Source organism: Musa acuminata, chromosome BXJ3-3, assembly GCF_036884655.1.
Source record: "Musa acuminata AAA Group cultivar baxijiao chromosome BXJ3-3, Cavendish_Baxijiao_AAA, whole genome shotgun sequence".
NCBI classification, from domain to species: Eukaryota; Viridiplantae; Streptophyta; class Magnoliopsida; order Zingiberales; family Musaceae; genus Musa; species Musa acuminata.
In genome coordinates this window covers 6,016,799-6,034,492 of record NC_088351.1, presented here as the reverse complement: position 1 = coordinate 6,034,492, position 17,694 = coordinate 6,016,799, and the positions used below count along the sequence as shown (strand labels likewise).

General features: G+C 36.8%; 2 protein-coding genes across 2 annotated transcripts; one reads left to right on the top strand and one right to left on the bottom strand.

The window, feature by feature from the left end:
• The first annotated feature begins 7,226 nt into the window (after positions 1-7,226).
• Positions 7,227-9,598, top strand: LOC103977669 (polygalacturonase At1g48100). The gene is made up of 6 exons (XM_009393245.3): positions 7,227-8,044; positions 8,108-8,275; positions 8,352-8,396; positions 8,474-8,681; positions 8,757-8,838; positions 8,921-9,598. The coding sequence occupies exons 1-6, from the start codon at positions 7,454-7,456 to the stop codon at positions 9,423-9,425; spliced, it is 1,599 nt and encodes a 532-aa protein (XP_009391520.2). The 5' UTR covers positions 7,227-7,453; the 3' UTR covers positions 9,426-9,598.
• A 3,552-nt stretch (positions 9,599-13,150) lies between these two features.
• On the bottom strand, positions 13,151-17,154 carry LOC103977667 (ABC transporter I family member 20). The gene is made up of 7 exons (XM_009393244.3): positions 16,821-17,154; positions 16,564-16,697; positions 15,229-15,348; positions 14,941-15,036; positions 14,696-14,848; positions 14,538-14,615; positions 13,151-13,579 (listed from the first exon to the last, which is right to left on the bottom strand). Exons 1-7 carry the CDS (start codon positions 17,005-17,007, stop codon positions 13,340-13,342), a joined length of 1,008 nt encoding a protein of 335 aa, XP_009391519.2. The 5' UTR covers positions 17,008-17,154; the 3' UTR covers positions 13,151-13,339.
• Positions 17,155-17,694: the final 540 nt, after the last annotated feature.

Below are 17,694 nucleotides of genomic sequence, written 5' to 3'. Positions count from 1 at the left end.
GTGTTGATCAGTTCGACGCTATGAATGCAATGGTCTCCTGGTCCCTCTTTCTTCGTCCAAGCATTTTCTTCCCCACTGCCTCCCACTTCGTCCACTCCTGCATCCCCACTCGTTGTGCCTATGACGTGATGATCTAGCTCTCCCTCACTGCTACCTATAGTCTCTCATACATTTGCCTCTCTGCCTTCGTCCATTGCAATGACCTAGGCCACTTTATCTTCATCGACAAAATAGATTTTTTTTTTAAATTTAAATTACACATATCATTATATTAATAATTTATTATACATTATATCAACTCAGGCTTGATGAGAAGAACTTATATGCCATATTCTAAAAATATAAGGGTTATTTTAGATATAAACAAAACTATAAAGACTTAAGTGGTCCATGATCAAAATCATAGGAGCTAAAATAGATTTTTTTTAAAACTTAAATTATACATGTCATTATATTAATAATTTATTATGAGTTAGCATTATACTTTAACGTCTATTAACTTAGACTTAATGGAAGAGATTTATATATTACATTTTTTTAAATGTAGATGTTCTTTTAGACACAAGTAAATAATACAAACTTAAGTGGTTCATAATCAATACCACGAGAGCTAAAATGAACCTTAACCCAATAGGATATCAGAACCCAAGCAAAAATATATTTATCATATAATTTAATTAATAATCAATTAACCCATAGGATATTTAATAGATTTAATAACTCAATGAATATTTATAACATACTAATCCAAATAATATATATATATATATATATATATATATATTCAATATACAATAATATCAATATATTAATTACATGATTCAATCATAATCGATCCACTATTAATTAAATTAAAAAAAAAGATATCATATGAGCCAATACTATGACTCATATACTAATAAAAACTTATCATAAATATTTTTTTTAAAAATAAAACATTTTTTTTATAAAGTTTACAAAACTTTCATATGTATGTATTTCAAATCGATGTCTTGCTAGTAATACTTTTAAATATAAAATATATTTAAATATATTTCATAATGAAAGCTAAAGCTACCGCCATATATCACAATATAAATCATTGTAGCACAAAGATTATTATTAACTTTTCATAAATTAGTATAAATATAATTAATGATTCATAAGTATAAGATGTGTAAGTCAAAAGAATAGTAATATAAATATTGATGATTTCAATCATATTATATTCTCGTGATAATATCGAGAATCATGTTTAATTAAATAGAAGAAATTAATTTTTAAAATAAATATAAATATATAATCCTTATTGGTAAGGATTCAGATCATAACCAGACAACTTTTGTCACTGAAAGTAACTAATAGTTTAAACAAATCTTTAGATTGCATGTGTTTACAAAGCTGAGGTAATGACTTTTTCATATAAATTCTAATAAAATAACTTAAAAATACTTATAGAACAATAAATAAGAGTTCAAACGATTTATTTTTTCAAATGATAAATATTTAAAATTTTAATAATATTTTTAAATAATAAAATAATTTCGAAATTATGTAAATCATATGAGTTTACCAATATTGAATACATACATTAATACTTTTGAAAATTGATTAGTTGGTATATCCTTGATATAATATATTTTAATACTTTATTTCCTTATTTTTATAATATAAATATCTAATTATCTAAGAATAATATGATACATCAATCTATAATCCAAAACATGAATCTAAATAATAAAAAATATAAGATAATTCAAAACCATATCTAGTATACTTTTCTTGAAATTATCTGAATCCATTTAATATCAAAACGAAATCTCCATAATTTTTCTTCTATTTTTTTCTCTTTTCTTTCTCTCTTTCTTTTCTCTCACTCCTCTGTTTCTTTTTCTCCTGCTTGCACGAATCCCTTTCTTTCTTTTTCTTTCCTTCCTTTCCCTCCTTCCCCGATATCCTCTCTTTTCTTCTCCCTTTCTCTTTCTTCTTTCACTTCTTCGGTTTCTTTCTTTCTTTCTTCCTCCTCTTCTCCCTTTTAATTCTTTTCTTCTTCTTCTCACATCCGAGACCTCTTTTCTCTCTCTCCTGTCTCCCTTCTCTCCCAGCACAGATCTTTCCTCTCTCTCTTTCCTTCATCTTATCCCTTCTTTTTTTTATTCTTTCTCTTCTTCCTCTCTTCTTCTTCTTCTTCTTCTTCTTCTTCTTCTTCTTCTTCTTCTTCTTCTCTGTTCCCCCCCTCAGGTCTTCCTTTCTCCCCCACACGCTACCATGGTTGTATCTCGTGCAAGTAGGAATGACAAAGAGTAAGATATCCATATACCAGCCAGCTAGAGAGAGAAGTCACGAACCATAGTAAATATGAATAGAGAAGAGACTACTAACATGGATCGGAGAGACATATACCTGATGCAGTATGCGAAGAGAAGGAAGTCTCGCTACGTACTGTTTTGGCTTAAGATCTAAGGATGCACTTACATCACTGCCGGATATCCGGTACTGTGTTCGATGTGATCTTAATTTAAATAATTAAAATGAGATAAAATAAAAAATAAAAATTTAGATTAAATTAAATAGATGGGGATAAAAAGGTTTATTGAACTATGATGATTTTTTTATTATTTAAAAAAAATTATACTTTACTTTTAGATAATATAAATATATATTTTTAGATGAATCCTAATAACTATATATTGGAAGTAATCCTTGTTATGTTTACTATATTCTTTTTTTTTCTCATTGAAATTTTGTAGAAAGCTAATAAGTGTGGTATTGGAGTCTAAGTCGAAAAAGATCAATAAGAGTTTATCGATTAAAAAAAGAAAGGAAGATCAATAGATCCAAAAAAATAAAAAATAAAAAGATGATAAACATTAGAGTAAGTATTTATAATTAACTTTTTCTTATCTTTAAAGGTGAAAATTATCAATTTTGAACTCATAAGAATTATGAAATTTAGTAAAAAATGATATTGTTGAGTATGATATATAAGATCACAATATTATTTTTCCTCAAATGTTTCTTGTGAACCAAATGAAGTCTTATGATGAAAACTTTAAAGATCAAATAATAGTAGAAAATATTTTATAGAATTTATCTTCAAAATTTGATATGATTTCTTTTATTATCGAAGAAGCTAAAGATTCAAATATATTATCCAATCAATAGATTCAAAAGTGGATAGATCAAGAAAACTTTAAAAATCGTTGAACGATTTGGCGCTCGAGGCAAGGGACAAGGTCAATCAAATAAGAATGAATAGAACTCTCTAATGAAGGTAATAAAGAAACTCATTAATATTTTTACTATAAAAAAATAGATATATTAAAAAAGATTACCAGTACAAAAATAAAAATCTAAATATTTTTCTTTACTCTGATCATAAAAAAATTAGTCATCTTGAAAAAGATTATTAGATAAAAATAAATAAAGAAAATATTTATCATATAATAAAATAAATAAAAATAATTAAGAAAATATTTTCTTTATAGCATTTGATTTTTAGATAGTGGATGTATTAATTATATAATAGGAGGCAAAAATTTATTTCAAAAGCATAAGGATTCAATCAAATATATAGTATAGATGAAAAATTGTAGATTCAAGTGGAAGGGAAAGGAATGATTACTTTGAATAATAAATTTGATTAAAAAAATATTGAAGTGATTTTTATTTTTGATTTAAAATAAAATCTCATTAGTATAGGAAGAAATAGATATTATATTTTTTAATAATAAAAATATTTAATTTATGATTTTTTTTAAAAAATAGTAACTGTGAGGATAATAAAAATAAATAATTTTCTCATTATTTAATGAAATAGTTAATTCTGCGTCATGCGCTGTGTCTCTGATCCGTTTGAGCCTCGGTTGCACGGTCGTGTTGTACTTCCGCGTGTCGAACTTAGTTTTGATGCGGCCCATCAACCCTTCGACTTGTGTGAGCAGTGACATGGACAGATCACGCCCGAAGAGGAAGCTTGCACCTTTGACGGCCTCCCCACCTAATGCAGAGCTGATCTTTCCGGCAATCAAGAATAGGAAGGTCTCCATGTTTGATCCTGAGCTGCTTAATTAGTGTCTTGCCATCTTTGGCTATGTTCTGCTATTCCTTGATTCAGACTTCATTCTGTGGAACAGCTTCATTATTTGTATAGAACATAGGGTCAAAATCATAGTTTGGAGTAGTTTATTTGCTAATCACTTACTGTAAGATTGAGAAGCCTGCAGAGGAATTGATCATTAGCTCATAAAGTATTCCAAGTAATAGCTTAATTATATGAAATTAAGGTCCAAATTCCATCAGGCCAAAGTCAACTTTAGAAAGTCCTAAGATTAAGATTCCGAGAGAGGAGAAAAAAGACGATGGTTTAATTCAATCGAAGCAGTGTTTTGCTTCGTCTCGTGGCTACTCTCACCAATGGCGAAGTAAAATTCCAGAAAACATGGAAAGACAATCATACCTTACTGTATTGAGTTAAAAGAAAGAAGAACGAAGGCGTACGGCTCTGTCAGTTTATCTATCACGAACAAATTACTGTATCGAGTTAGAAGATCGCGACTGGATTCCAGAAAAGTTTACATGTTGTCAGCCAACCGGTTAAAAGTCCAAGTCGAATGCATGAAGGAGAACATCCTGAGTACAGATTGCTGCCAACCAGAGAAGAAACCTTCTTGCCAACTGACCTAGAAAAGCTGTTGCCTAGTCCAACAACGGCTTATGGTCCAGAGAGAGAAGGCACAGATAGTGGAGAAGAAGAAGAGGTTGCTCATCCGGAGTGTTGAGGAGACTTGAAACAGGAGATGCCTGTGACTCAAACGTAAGAACATTAATCTGTACTGAGAGGCAACCAACCTTCTTTTCTTTTGAATGAAGGGGAGGATGGACTTACATAACAGTCCTCTCTACATGGCACTTTTGTTTCTATCCATCTATATAATCTAATTCAACAACTTCTATGCACAAATATAATGAGCTTTTAGAAGATAATATAGAGTACATATCGTAATAATACACAAATCAAATCCAATTTCTCAATAGAGATTAATTTATGATGATGTTGGAGCATAAGAGATGTAATTGTATGTATTATTAAAATCTTTACTATCTAAGCTGGTATATTTATCCTTACATATTTTGATATTATATGTACCAAATGTTTAGTATACATATGAAAAGAAATTTCCCATGCTTTTATATCCTCTCATTTTAGAAACAATATGGAATTGATTAACTCTGTGAATGATGTAGAAACTGCACAGATTTAGGAGGAGATTGGCCACATTATTAACAGTAGAATAGACTGAAGTGGTTCTACCAACCTAGGAAAGAGAGAACCATCCAGTGATGGGCCACACTATAGTTCATATTGGTTCACCACTGAAGACATCTCTTTCTGTAGCGGAGCTCATGAGTGAGAGAGAGAGAGAGAGAGATAGAGAGATGTAACAGATGCGTTGACTAAAGCATTGGATACAGTTGTTTTCTTCTTACTCTTCTTCCGTGAGTGAGGGCACTAAGCATTTTGATTTCTTATTTGTATTCGATGACATTTGTTTAGGTCAAATGATATATGATAGAAGCTAATGCTACGATCATAAGAACTTGTGACACGTAAATCTTAATGCCACTTTGAATTAGTGGCTGCACATCACCTTTCAACGAAAATTAATTTGGGGACATTTGATTACTTGCAATTGAAATAGTCCACGAGTGATGATTACATGCATAGATGTTACTTCCAATTGAAATTAAGATACAGCACACAACGATTGGCGTTTGAAGAGAAAAGAGATGAGTCGCTCGACCTCAAACTTGAGGAGACATCCAAGAATAGAAGTGTAGTTAACCCACTGATTGAACTGCTAATCCTACTTGAATTTGATTGCAACAAACTGTATTATGTTCTAATTAATCGTTTTAATTTGAGATTATACACTGAAAAGTTCACATCTGTTATTTATTGACTGTATTAACACACCAATAGCAAGCAATCATCTCATAGCAGATGAGTTTTGTGACTCACAGGACACTGTTCACCAAGCAAATTAAAATAGAATCACTGATGTCACTCTTGACTCAAATATTTTCTATTCAGAAGTGAAAGACTTAAGTTCATCGACCAATAAAAAACATTATCCTAGAATGTTTGATATATGTATATAAATAATATATTTAGCAAGGTCAATGTTGTCCATAGATGTCACTTGAACTATCTGCATTCCTTATAAGCTATCCAAAAATTTCAAGTTTGGCATTTTAGGAGCTTGATGTAGTAGAATTGTGATGGAATATTTATATGTATATATATTTCTGATTTTTAGATTTGAAAAAAAATAATTATCATCATTAAACAGCCTGTTTAAAGATGCCTTAAACCTAGTTATTTAATCTGTATTCCCCTTATTATTTACCATGCATAAAATCATTTGAACCTTTAGATATGAAGAGACAATTTATATTACATGTTTCAGTGACACAAGTGACATGAATTCATGTTTGAAGAAGCACTTGAGAGCACTTAGATATGACTTTGTATCCATTGGACAGGCCTTAATCCCATTAGCAATCAGAAGATTCAGGAACAGATACAGTGCTGCTCTACAGCAACAAGTTTACTGAGATGGAATCCCACTGGCAGCCGTCCCACTTATCTCTAGCCAACCCTATCCAATCCCCAACTCCAATACCTCACCAATTACAGCCATGCCTTCTGGCTTTTCCAACTGCGGCAAGCATTTTTAATACCTCTAAACACTGTCATCAAGCAATGTATCAAAGATAAACTCCTCTTTCGGAGTTACAGACCCCAGAAATGAAAGCACAGAGATAGAAAAAGAGAGAGAGAGAGAACAAATTGGATAAAGCTTCTGTATCAATGGCCACATGCAATGCAACAGTTGCAAAAGTCATTGAGAGAGTCCAGTCTAATACACTTAATGCACCTGAATCAAGTGATCACAACCAAGTCTATCATCTTCCTCCTCCTCCATTTGGTCCCCAAGAATCACCATGCTCTCACCACCTTTACCTTTCCTCCTCTCCCTCCCCCCTTGTATGATATGCAGACTCCACATTCTCAAAAAGCCATGCACGCATGGAACTGGTCGGTCGCCACCGATAGAATAATGCATCGTGCAGCAGCAGGAGAGCCACAAAGGAAGACCCAGCCACCACCTCCCCCTCCTCACCCTATAAAAATGGCTTAGTCAATCATCCAAATCTTCCATCCCTCCCTTGTGACGTACCTCATCTCCCACTGCCCTCTGCGGAGGCTCAGTTCCGCAACCCTTGCTCGCATGCATTCTCCTCCACTTGCCGCATGCAGTTTCTAAGACAACGACAACCGCCCTCCGCCGTAAAATCCATGAGGTCATTGTGAATCGGAGAGCGAGAGCCAGGCTTTGTGTTTTATAAGTAGCTGCCATATCTTGGCTTTGTTCCAGCACATTTGGCAGTGTTCATAGGCCAAGCACAAATGGAAGTGAGCAAGATGCTCCTATTGCTTGTCCTCGTTTGGTCTGGCTTCGGTAGTACTTCTGTTCATGGAAGATTCCATTACGGCATTGCTCGGCCTCCAATGGCAGAACCTCCATCTCAAGCTGTAGTTCCTGCAAATTCCATTAGTCTTCCTCCTGCTCTTGCTCCTCAGCCCGTCCACCCAAGCTATAGTGGGAACTCTGCGAACTCCACTAGTACAGGTTATAGTGGGAATTCGACAAACACCACTAGTGCATACCCTCCTTCTGAGCCTATTGGTGCAGGCTATAGTGGGAATTCTACGAACTCGACTACTACGAGCACTCCCGTTTCCTCTCCACCTCCCCTTCCTGCGCCTGTCGACGCAGGGACGGCGACCCGCAATTCCTCGAACGCCACTGCGGTGCTCGACGTGCGAGCCTTCGGAGCAGTAGGCGATGGAGTCGCCGATGACACCGAAGCATTCAAGACCGCGTGGGATATTGCCTGCCAAGACGGGCCCGGAACCATCCTTGTCCCGCAGGGCTACGCTTTCAAGATCCTGTCGACCATCTTCGCAGGTCCTTGCCACAGTGAGCTCACGTTTCAGGTACGCCCTCATCTTCCCTCTCGTCGTGTCCAGAGCGGATGCTGATGCTAATTCTATGTCAAGGTTGATGGAACAATCATGCCCCCCGACGGCCCAGACGAGTGGCCTCGGAACAACAACCGGCGGCAGTGGCTCGTGTTCTACAGAGCCAACGGGTTGAAGCTGCAAGGAAGAGGAGTCATCGACGGGAGAGGAGAGAAGTGGTGGAACCTCCCCTGCAAACCTCACAAGGTATCCACGAACAAACTTGTAAGCCACAAGAAGCAGGATCATGACAAGATCTAACATTACTCTTCTGACATCGCAGGGGCCAAATGGCACGACATTGTCGGGGCCATGCGACAGCCCTGTGGTAAGCTCAACCGAATTACCTGTCATCATCAGCCGGAAGGTTTCACGACAACTAAGCTTTCTTCTCGTTCCTTACAGGCTTTGAGGTTCTTCATGAGCTCAAACCTCATAGTACACGGGATCAGAGTCCAGAACAGTCCCCAGTTCCACTTCCGGTTCGACAACTGCCGGAACGTCACCGTCGACGCAATCTCGATCAACTCACCCGCGCTTAGCCCCAACACTGATGGCATCCACGTCGAGAACACCGAGATGGTTGGAATCTACAACTCAGTCATCTCCAGCGGTAAGTCATCACTGTTTCCTCCATCGTCTCAGATTTGCTTCCGTTTCGGTATCCTAAGACTCATGATCTCAACAGGAGATGATTGCGTATCCATCGGAGCTGGTAGCATCAACATAGACATAAGAAACGTGACCTGTGGGCCAAGCCATGGAATCAGGTATCGCCAGAAACACTTCTTCTTTTCCTTCCTAGATCTTCTTTGCGAGCATGAATCCAACTCAATCAGATTCCTGGTTCAGCATTGGGAGCCTGGGCACGAAGAACACTCGAGCTTGCGTGACGAACATAACAGTAAAGAATTCAGTGATTAAGCATTCGGATAACGGGGTCAGGATCAAGACATGGCAAGGTGGGTCAGGATCAGTATCATCTGTCTCCTTCGACAACATCCGCATGGACGCCGTGAAGAACCCCATCATCATCGACCAGTACTACTGCCTCTCCAAGTCGTGCAAGAACCAGACGTCGGCAGTCTACGTATCGGACGTATCATACACCGGCATCAAGGGTACATACGACGTCAGGAGTCCGCCCATCCATTTCGGGTGCAGTGACTCCGTCCCCTGCACCAACATCACCCTGTCGGAGGTGGTGCTCCTTCCAGCTCAAGCATACTTCATCTCCAATCCATTCTGTTGGAACGTTTACGGCGTGATGGCGACGCAGACGATCCCTCCTGTATCGTGCTTGCTGGAGGGATTTCCTTCCTCGATCATGGACATTGGCTCAGATAGGTGCTACTGATGTAGTTACATTACAGTGTTGCATAGCAAGCACACGGTGGTGTAGAAATGTACACCAAAGTAAAAGGACTTCATCTTATACTCAATGTAATAGTTGTCTGAGATGAGCATCTGTACTAAACTGATGTTCCAAGCAAGAGCTCTGTTTTACAGCAATCAACACATATCTCTGCATATGTTCATCCAAACTGCTAATGGATTCTCTCTTTCATTTAAAGGAAAATTTCTTGCTGAGGGATTACTGTTCATGATATTAAAAACCAGATTTTGGACTTGACAAGGGAAATCTTCTCCCCCATTGGTGGCTCGACACAAGCAATACAGTGAGAGGGCAAGACTTGACTATAACGCGGACATCAATCTAAAATAATGTTTAGGGAATATTGTTTATGCATTAGGGTTGGAATATTTCATGAAATATTCCTCTCTATCGTTCCATTATAAAATGCTAACCAAAGACGATAATTGTTTACTAACTTGAGCGTACGAGAGATCATATTCAAATACTCATCCGATCTCAATCTTCATATACGTATCTATGTTTACCTCAATCCGGAGGTCCGGAGGTATGACCCTTCTTATCAATCATCTTAATCTTTTTATGCACATGGTTCCGGACCAAGTCAGGTTAATTCAGACGTATCTGACGTAATTATAATCAGGACTAAAATTTATTTTTCAGTACCAAGAACATGCAGTCTAATTACATTCTATAAAATAACCTATGTACTTGCTGACATAAACCTTAAAAGCTAAAAGCTAGTGTGCTACAATTTGTCCCAGATTGGCTTCTCATCGCACCAATCAAGTGGGGTAATTGTTGGGTTTTGAGAGCACATGCAGAGGCTCTCCACCTTGTTCTTCAGCAAACAAAAAGAGGCGCTTCGGTGTGCTTGTGAGTGCGTGGGAAATGCTAGACACCATGCATTGCACCATGAGAAGTCCATGAACGAACAGATCAATCATGAATGTGTAATTGAATGGGAATCAAATAAAGGAGGGCAGCCATTAAAGAACAGCTTCTTAATTCGCAAGAGTGGTGAGCGTGAGGCACGGAGGCCAAAGTTGATGTCCTTTTGACGAACCGAAAGCGATCTCGGAATGACATGCGGGAATAATCGTTATTGCTCTCTCTCTCTCTCTCTCCCCGTGTCTCTCTCTCTCTCTCTCTCACACACACACACACACAAACACAAACACAAACACATTCACATGCGCAATGGCGAGCAGCAATGATGGCATTGGTAGGCTTGTGTGCCGGTGCATGCTCTAGATTCCAAAAGCCGCCACCACTACCGGCAGCCGCCCATCGACTTGTCTTCCCTAAACGCCAAACTCTCTTTGTCCAGTAGGTCTCCAAGAAAAGCTATGGAGGCAATTGTGGCAACATAGAGAGAGTGGAGGTAGGAGAAGTAGGATGTGGGTGTGCATGGTCGAGGTTGGCTTCATCTCCCTTGCCCCTCATCTTGGGCACCTCAAGATACTCCGAGCATATCTTGGATAAGAAGACGTCAAGAGAGAGAGAGAGAGAGAGAGAGTTTTTGTTTGTGGAGGATTCATAGGGCTTCCCATTCCTTTCCCATGCCAACCACTGCTCTTCCCTGTCCCACGTGTCCTTCGGGATTTTGGAGGAAGATTCCATCGACCAAATGGTACTGTAGTGGGACAGTAACTTCCGCGTTATTGCCGTGCTTGAGATCCCAACTTCCAACTTCCACAGATAAGAACATTATTTCGTTTACTCAAGTGTCCATTAGCAGCACGCATCTTTTGTGTGGTTCAAATCAGCAGCATACACTTCGCAAGCATCATCAACATCAAGTTGCCTCAAGTTACAGCACACTCTCTCTCTCTCTCTCTCTCTCTCTCTAACTATCTGTCTCTGTCTCTTCATTGCACCTAGCTTAGAGTGCAGGCAAATTTCCTAGACTTCTCTTAAGTCTGTTTTCGAGTTTTATGACTTGCAATTGGTTTGTCTATTGCAGGTCACAAGCCAATGATTTGTGATAAGATAAGAGGAATAGTGGGACTCGGTGGGGGATGCATGAAAAGTAAGTTTTGATGATGATAAATCCTCGCATAAAGAACATCATAAGAATAAGGACATGATAGTAGTATTTGAAGGTTCATATGCCCTCTTATTTAATAAGATCTTTCAATCTCTTCCTAATACAAGAGATTATCTATACCTAAATCTTGTGAAGTCTATCTTCGTATTCTTTCCTCAAATCTTTGAAATATTTGTTTGGCACGCCCCATCATCATCTTGGCTTCTTCTATTGCGTCGACTATATCCAGCTACGGTGAGACAAGGAAGTTAAAGTTGGAAAGCCCTTTGAACAAAGCTCTGTACCAATTTGATACGAAAATGGGAAAAAGATAAGAGTAAGACTTTGGTGAAGATAAAAAATACATAATGAATCTCCATAAATAAATATGAAGATTAGATTCATTGTATATATATATATATATATATATATATATATATATATATATATATGTATTTGTAAGATTCTTATGTGATGTTTCATGATGACTCTATTTAATGATGTATTACCCATTTGAAAAGATAATTAAATTAAATTTACTTCACAAAAGAACCACAAATTGAAAGTAGAATCATTCAAGAGTTGGCATCCATTCAGCCACCATCTCTTGAAGGGTTCTCTCTTGGTGAGCCTTCAGAATCGAAGCATGCGCCGAAAAGCCACCGTAGATAACGATCCGAGGTGGTCCTCCTCCTCACGGCATGTTGAAGGCGGAGACGGGCATTGGTTTCTTCGTGTTCGTAACCATTGACGGACGAGAGCACATCTTTCAAAGTAGGACAGAGCAGAAACTATTGTTGCTATTTGAATCAGAAACGATAAAAAATCAAACTGAATTAAAATGGACGTTTGACCAAAATAGACGATTTCGATTCGATTCGATTCGGATCGGAAAGAAAAAAAAAATTACAAATTTAAAATAAACATTAATTAAAAAATAATAAAAAAAATGACAGTTCGATTCAAAACAGGAATGGAAAAACCACCTAAAACTGATTCAATTTCAATTCTAAATTTCTAAAATTTAAAATTTTACTGAAGAACCGAAGCCGTCGTTTCCGAAACCGAGGTTAGGTCTGGCTTGTCCAAAGAGAGGTAACCGTATGTATTTGAGACTAAAAAGCACTATTAATCTTAAGTCTTAAATCACATATAGAGCTTTTGGAAAGTTGATACCATGACCTGAGTATTCCACTTCGAAGGGGAACATGTCTGAGACCGTGACTGGTGAGTTCACAAACCCAAAGGTGACTACAGATTCACAGCTGCTTACAAATATGAGAAGAATGTTGGGTGTATAAAGCTGCACAAAGATAATGGCATGCCGTACCTTCTCATAAAGAGAGAGAAAGAGATTTGAGTCAAACATTTAAATAAAAAATATAAATTAGAACTTTTTCTGATAAATTTTTTAGGATGCCAACATAATTCTCTTGACAAAATATGGTAAACAAAGGAGAATGATGATGATGATGATGATGATGCAGTTATAACAATTGCCAGAAGCACAATTGCATTGTTTACAGCAGGCGGCAATTTGCTGTTACTTTGTTCCCCCAACCTTTGTTGACTGACCAGACCTAATCTACACGGACATGTTGCAATAAGCAGAGCATTAGATCAATATTCACATGTCTCAATACTAGATCATGTAGTCTCCACCATTATGAAGAAATGATGATGCAAACCATACCTTACATATTGTGAATTTAATCCAACAAACAATTACTGCTCTGCATTTTTTCTATATATTTCAAGTACAACAATAATTATCTTTGGAATATGAGCACCTATAACCAAACATTTTCTTTGGTTCTCGTAAACACAACAGATGAGATTCACCAAACTCAAGAACATGCAGAAGTTGTTATTGCCTAAGGACTCTATTTGAACTCAGAAAATAATTCTCCTGACCTGCTACAGTTGAATGAAGTCTCCCTGCTGCCCAACCATTGTTCATTACTTGAACTGCACTCCGGGCTGGATCACCTGTCACCCGTGTCCCCTCCAGTTGCTTTTCATGTTCTGGAAGGCCAATTGCCTTTCTCTCCTGTCGCCTCCTCCTGTCTTCATCCCTCTCCTTCCTTAGCCAACTCTCCACTGTTCTCTAAATGATATAATTTCAAAGAAAAGGCTGATTAGAAAGTATAAATAACCAATATTAAGCCTACCAATGTAACCGATTATACTTAATAGTGACCATAACCACACTAATTTAAGAATCATCAACCTATTTTTATTAAATATTATTATATACTACCTAATCAAGCTTAGCAGAGGATTTCATTTTGTCAATTATTCCATATAATTCACATAAGATACCAATATATCAAATCTAAACTAGAATAACTGAAGAATCATGAAGTAATTGTTACTAGATATAATGATCTAGTCTGATGATTGATACCCATGAAATACCAATATTATTTCTTATGCCACTATCTAAAAGTTTAGTGGAGCTTAAATTGAAATAACCTCATAATAAAAAGTAAAGCAAGCACCGTCCACATGTTTGTGCACATCCATGCATTTATGTATGCATACATCACCGGCTAATGCATTTGTTTCAATTCACTGTATCCATCACAATGTGGACATTGAGAAGGTTAGTTATAACCTGATCTGGAGAACAGGAGAATTAACATCATCGCAAATAGCCAAGCAACTACAAACTAATATAGGTCTAGGTCTACATCAGTTTATAGCTTCTTCAAAAATGGACATGCAAACAATATAATGAAAACATCTAGTCCATCAAAGTTCAGGAATACTACGGTATTACAATGCACTGATCCCATCTTCATGCTTCCCTTCTAAATTTATAATAGGTCCACCATCTGTGTATTTGTCGAATGACAATCTATCTGTTCTGCCTTCAGATAATTTAGTCTAAGTTTCATGTATTCTCTAGTAACAAAATAAAGTACACTGAGCTAATAAAAATAGAGAACACAGATTATCATGTACAATATATACAATCAAAACATGACAACTGAAATTCCCAATTTGTTTTCTTTAGGTCATGACTCACTTCACATCAATTTCTACGCAAAGAATTCACTTACCATTAAAGATAAGTTACTCATCTCCTTAACTTTCTCCAAAGGTACTGCTAACTGCAATTTCCCATGAGCAACATATACCTGTTATCAACAGTACATCGACGTTAAGGAAAATAATCCCACAGGACTTCAGAAAACAAGATCTTATGTGGTGAACTTACAACATGTGTTGGCCAGTCTTCAAGACCATCAAAAATATGAGTTGCGTAGATAATTGTGGCACCTCGTTCTTCACACTCCTTACTTAGATATCTTAAAAGGTTAGCTCTTGCAAGGACATCTAAGTCCACTGTTATTTCGTCAAGAAGAAGAACCTAAAAAAGCAATATTATGATTACGGCTTTTAAAAACTATTTGTCCTTTAACTAATATGATTACAGGTTTACTATGCACAAAGGTGACAGACCTTAAATGGCTTAAGAAGTCCCATGCATATTTGAATTCGTCTTCTTTGACCATCAGATGCTTTGTGCATTCTCCATGATAAATCAATGTCTAAAACCTGCATAACCATGGTCGAGCAGTCCATTTCAAGTAATTTTAACTGAGACACATTGTTAACTCCGCTCTTCTTTGTTTCTCATGCATTCCTTCTTTCACGAAAAATTAGGCAGAGTAACAACATTAATAACGAATAGTAAGTTGAAAGGCAATTATGTATGCTACAAACCACATGAGATTAGATACTACATACATTAATCAGTTCGTCTCTCCTTTGAGGATCAACGCCAGAAACACCATATATCATCTTCTGAGCAGAAATGTCCATTTGTATCGAGACCTCAAAACCAGCAAAAGCAACATCTCGCCGCCACTGCATCAACATGCATAAAGATGGTGTTCACGTAATCTACTAGTCAAATAAGAACATAAACATATGTGTTATGCAATGTGCACAATGATTTATACAATTTAAAGAGCTAGTCATGCAATCCAAACTTATCATGTGAAAGTTGACCAACCTATACTTCATTGTGATGATGGTATAAATACTGTAACTCTTCAGAAAATAATTTGTTATAACGGAGGTAAAGATATTTACATGTCTCCTGATAGAACTATTCTATTGTTTAAATTAGTCCAAAATAGAGTAACAAATTCCTCTTAAGGCTCATATACAAGATCTAAGATTTATGAGAAAGTCACATTTCATTTTATGAGGATGCGTCAGTACCTTTCATCACGGAGATGTGTTGACATGCTTTGGGCATATACTAGCAGGCACATGAATCCTTGAATGTGGCACAAGTAAAACACTCAAATGCAGAGCCCTAAACGTAACTAAGGTGCTAGTTATGATTGTCATTTTACATAAGCTATGATAACAAATGCTTTGATGTTCATAAATAGTGAGAAGTCAAGAGTGTGTACGTGTAAAGATCAAAGGAAAAAAGAGAAGGTATAAGGTGCATATACATGTGATTGACCTCATGCCCTCACACAACTAAAGTGTCAACTTAATCATAAAACAATCCTTTTTGATGGTTGGTTGAAGACATGTGATAGCCTTCTTATATAAAATTCAAACTTCTTTAGGTATGTTATCCAAGTATTCAAACATTTCATTGCTTGATACAAATGCACAAAGTAAATTGCAAAGGGAGTCAAAATAGCGACTTTGGATGGAGAAAAAAAAACTCTGCTCTGCACTATATGTCATGATAATGAGTTAACACAATCTTTCTCAATAAATTGCCATAATATTCAGCAAATCACTATCCTTAAAAAGAGAAAGTAACAAGTTACGTTGCAAATGGAGCAATTAGGACAAATTTTGTTCAAAATATTCTCTTTTAATATTATATCTATTAAAAATATTTTTATTATTTTTTCTCATACATACATAATCATGTGCAATTTGCTTGTACATGAAGGATGCTCATGCAAAACGAGAGAAGTACCAACAATCATCTAAAACTCCTTTCTTCTCTCAATAGAAGATCACAAGCAGAGAAGCTCCTACGTTATTTGTCTAATATCACATAATTAAAGACTATAAGGATCATTTCTTGACCATCCTATCCCTTACCTCTCCACCCAAGTAAGAAAGATCACCAGAAGAGGTTAGAGCGGTGTCATGGAAGGCCGACCTACCCAGGATCCGGACCATCTCCGGGTCCACCATGTGCTTCCCTCCTAGTATCTTCAATATCGTGGTCTTCCCTAACAGATCCAAAAACAAACCAAGAAAAAAATCAAGAATTTCCACCTCAGAAACATGTCGAAGATCTCAACTTCTTGAACGCAAGCGACGCAAATCGGTGGAGAGAATAAGTGAGGACCAACCGGCACCATTGGTTCCGACCAGGAGGCATCGATCGCCGGCGCGGAGGGAGAGGGAGAAACCGTCGATGAGTGGGGCAGACCCCGGAGGAGGGTGCCCGTCGATCCCGGGGTACGTGAAACGGAGGTTCTTGACTTCCACAACTGGGCCAACGTCGGCGGCGGAGGTGGCGGTGCCCTCGTTCCCCATCGTTACTCTCTTCCCACTTTCCTCAAGGAGGGGCTAAAACGGCGATCGAGTCGGGGCCTCTCATCAGCTTGCGCAGTCCACTGTTCGTGCGGGGTAATGAGACCAGCAACGTGGAGCTCTGTCGATCGCCAAAGCCGACCTACTTATGCGCCTTTTATTGGTGAAACGTAATCTGTTGTAGGTTTAAAGTAGAAGCAGTGGAGCAGACTTTAATGTCACACCCACCCAGTTTTCGAAGATTGTTGTCGGGTGAATCCGATAACTCGATAACCCGGTAACCCGATACACAAATATTGATATCCTTTGTATAATACCCCTCCTAGTTAACATTAACTAATTTATTAAATATATAACTAATTTGATTTTACTAAAATAGTTAAATTTATTTTTTCAAAGATATATGAATTATATATTCAACTATATACATTTAGTTAAAGATGATTTGCTATTTGCTAAGTAAAAATTAACTATAAGGGCATATATACAAGTTATTTGATTTTACAGTAATATATATATATATATATATATATATATATATATATATATATAACCTAAATTTAGAGTGATTATATATAAATATAAATATGTATATATATATATATATATATATATATATATACATACATATATTCAATTTTTCTTTATTGAGATTCACCTTTGTTTACATAAAAAAATAACAAATTTTGT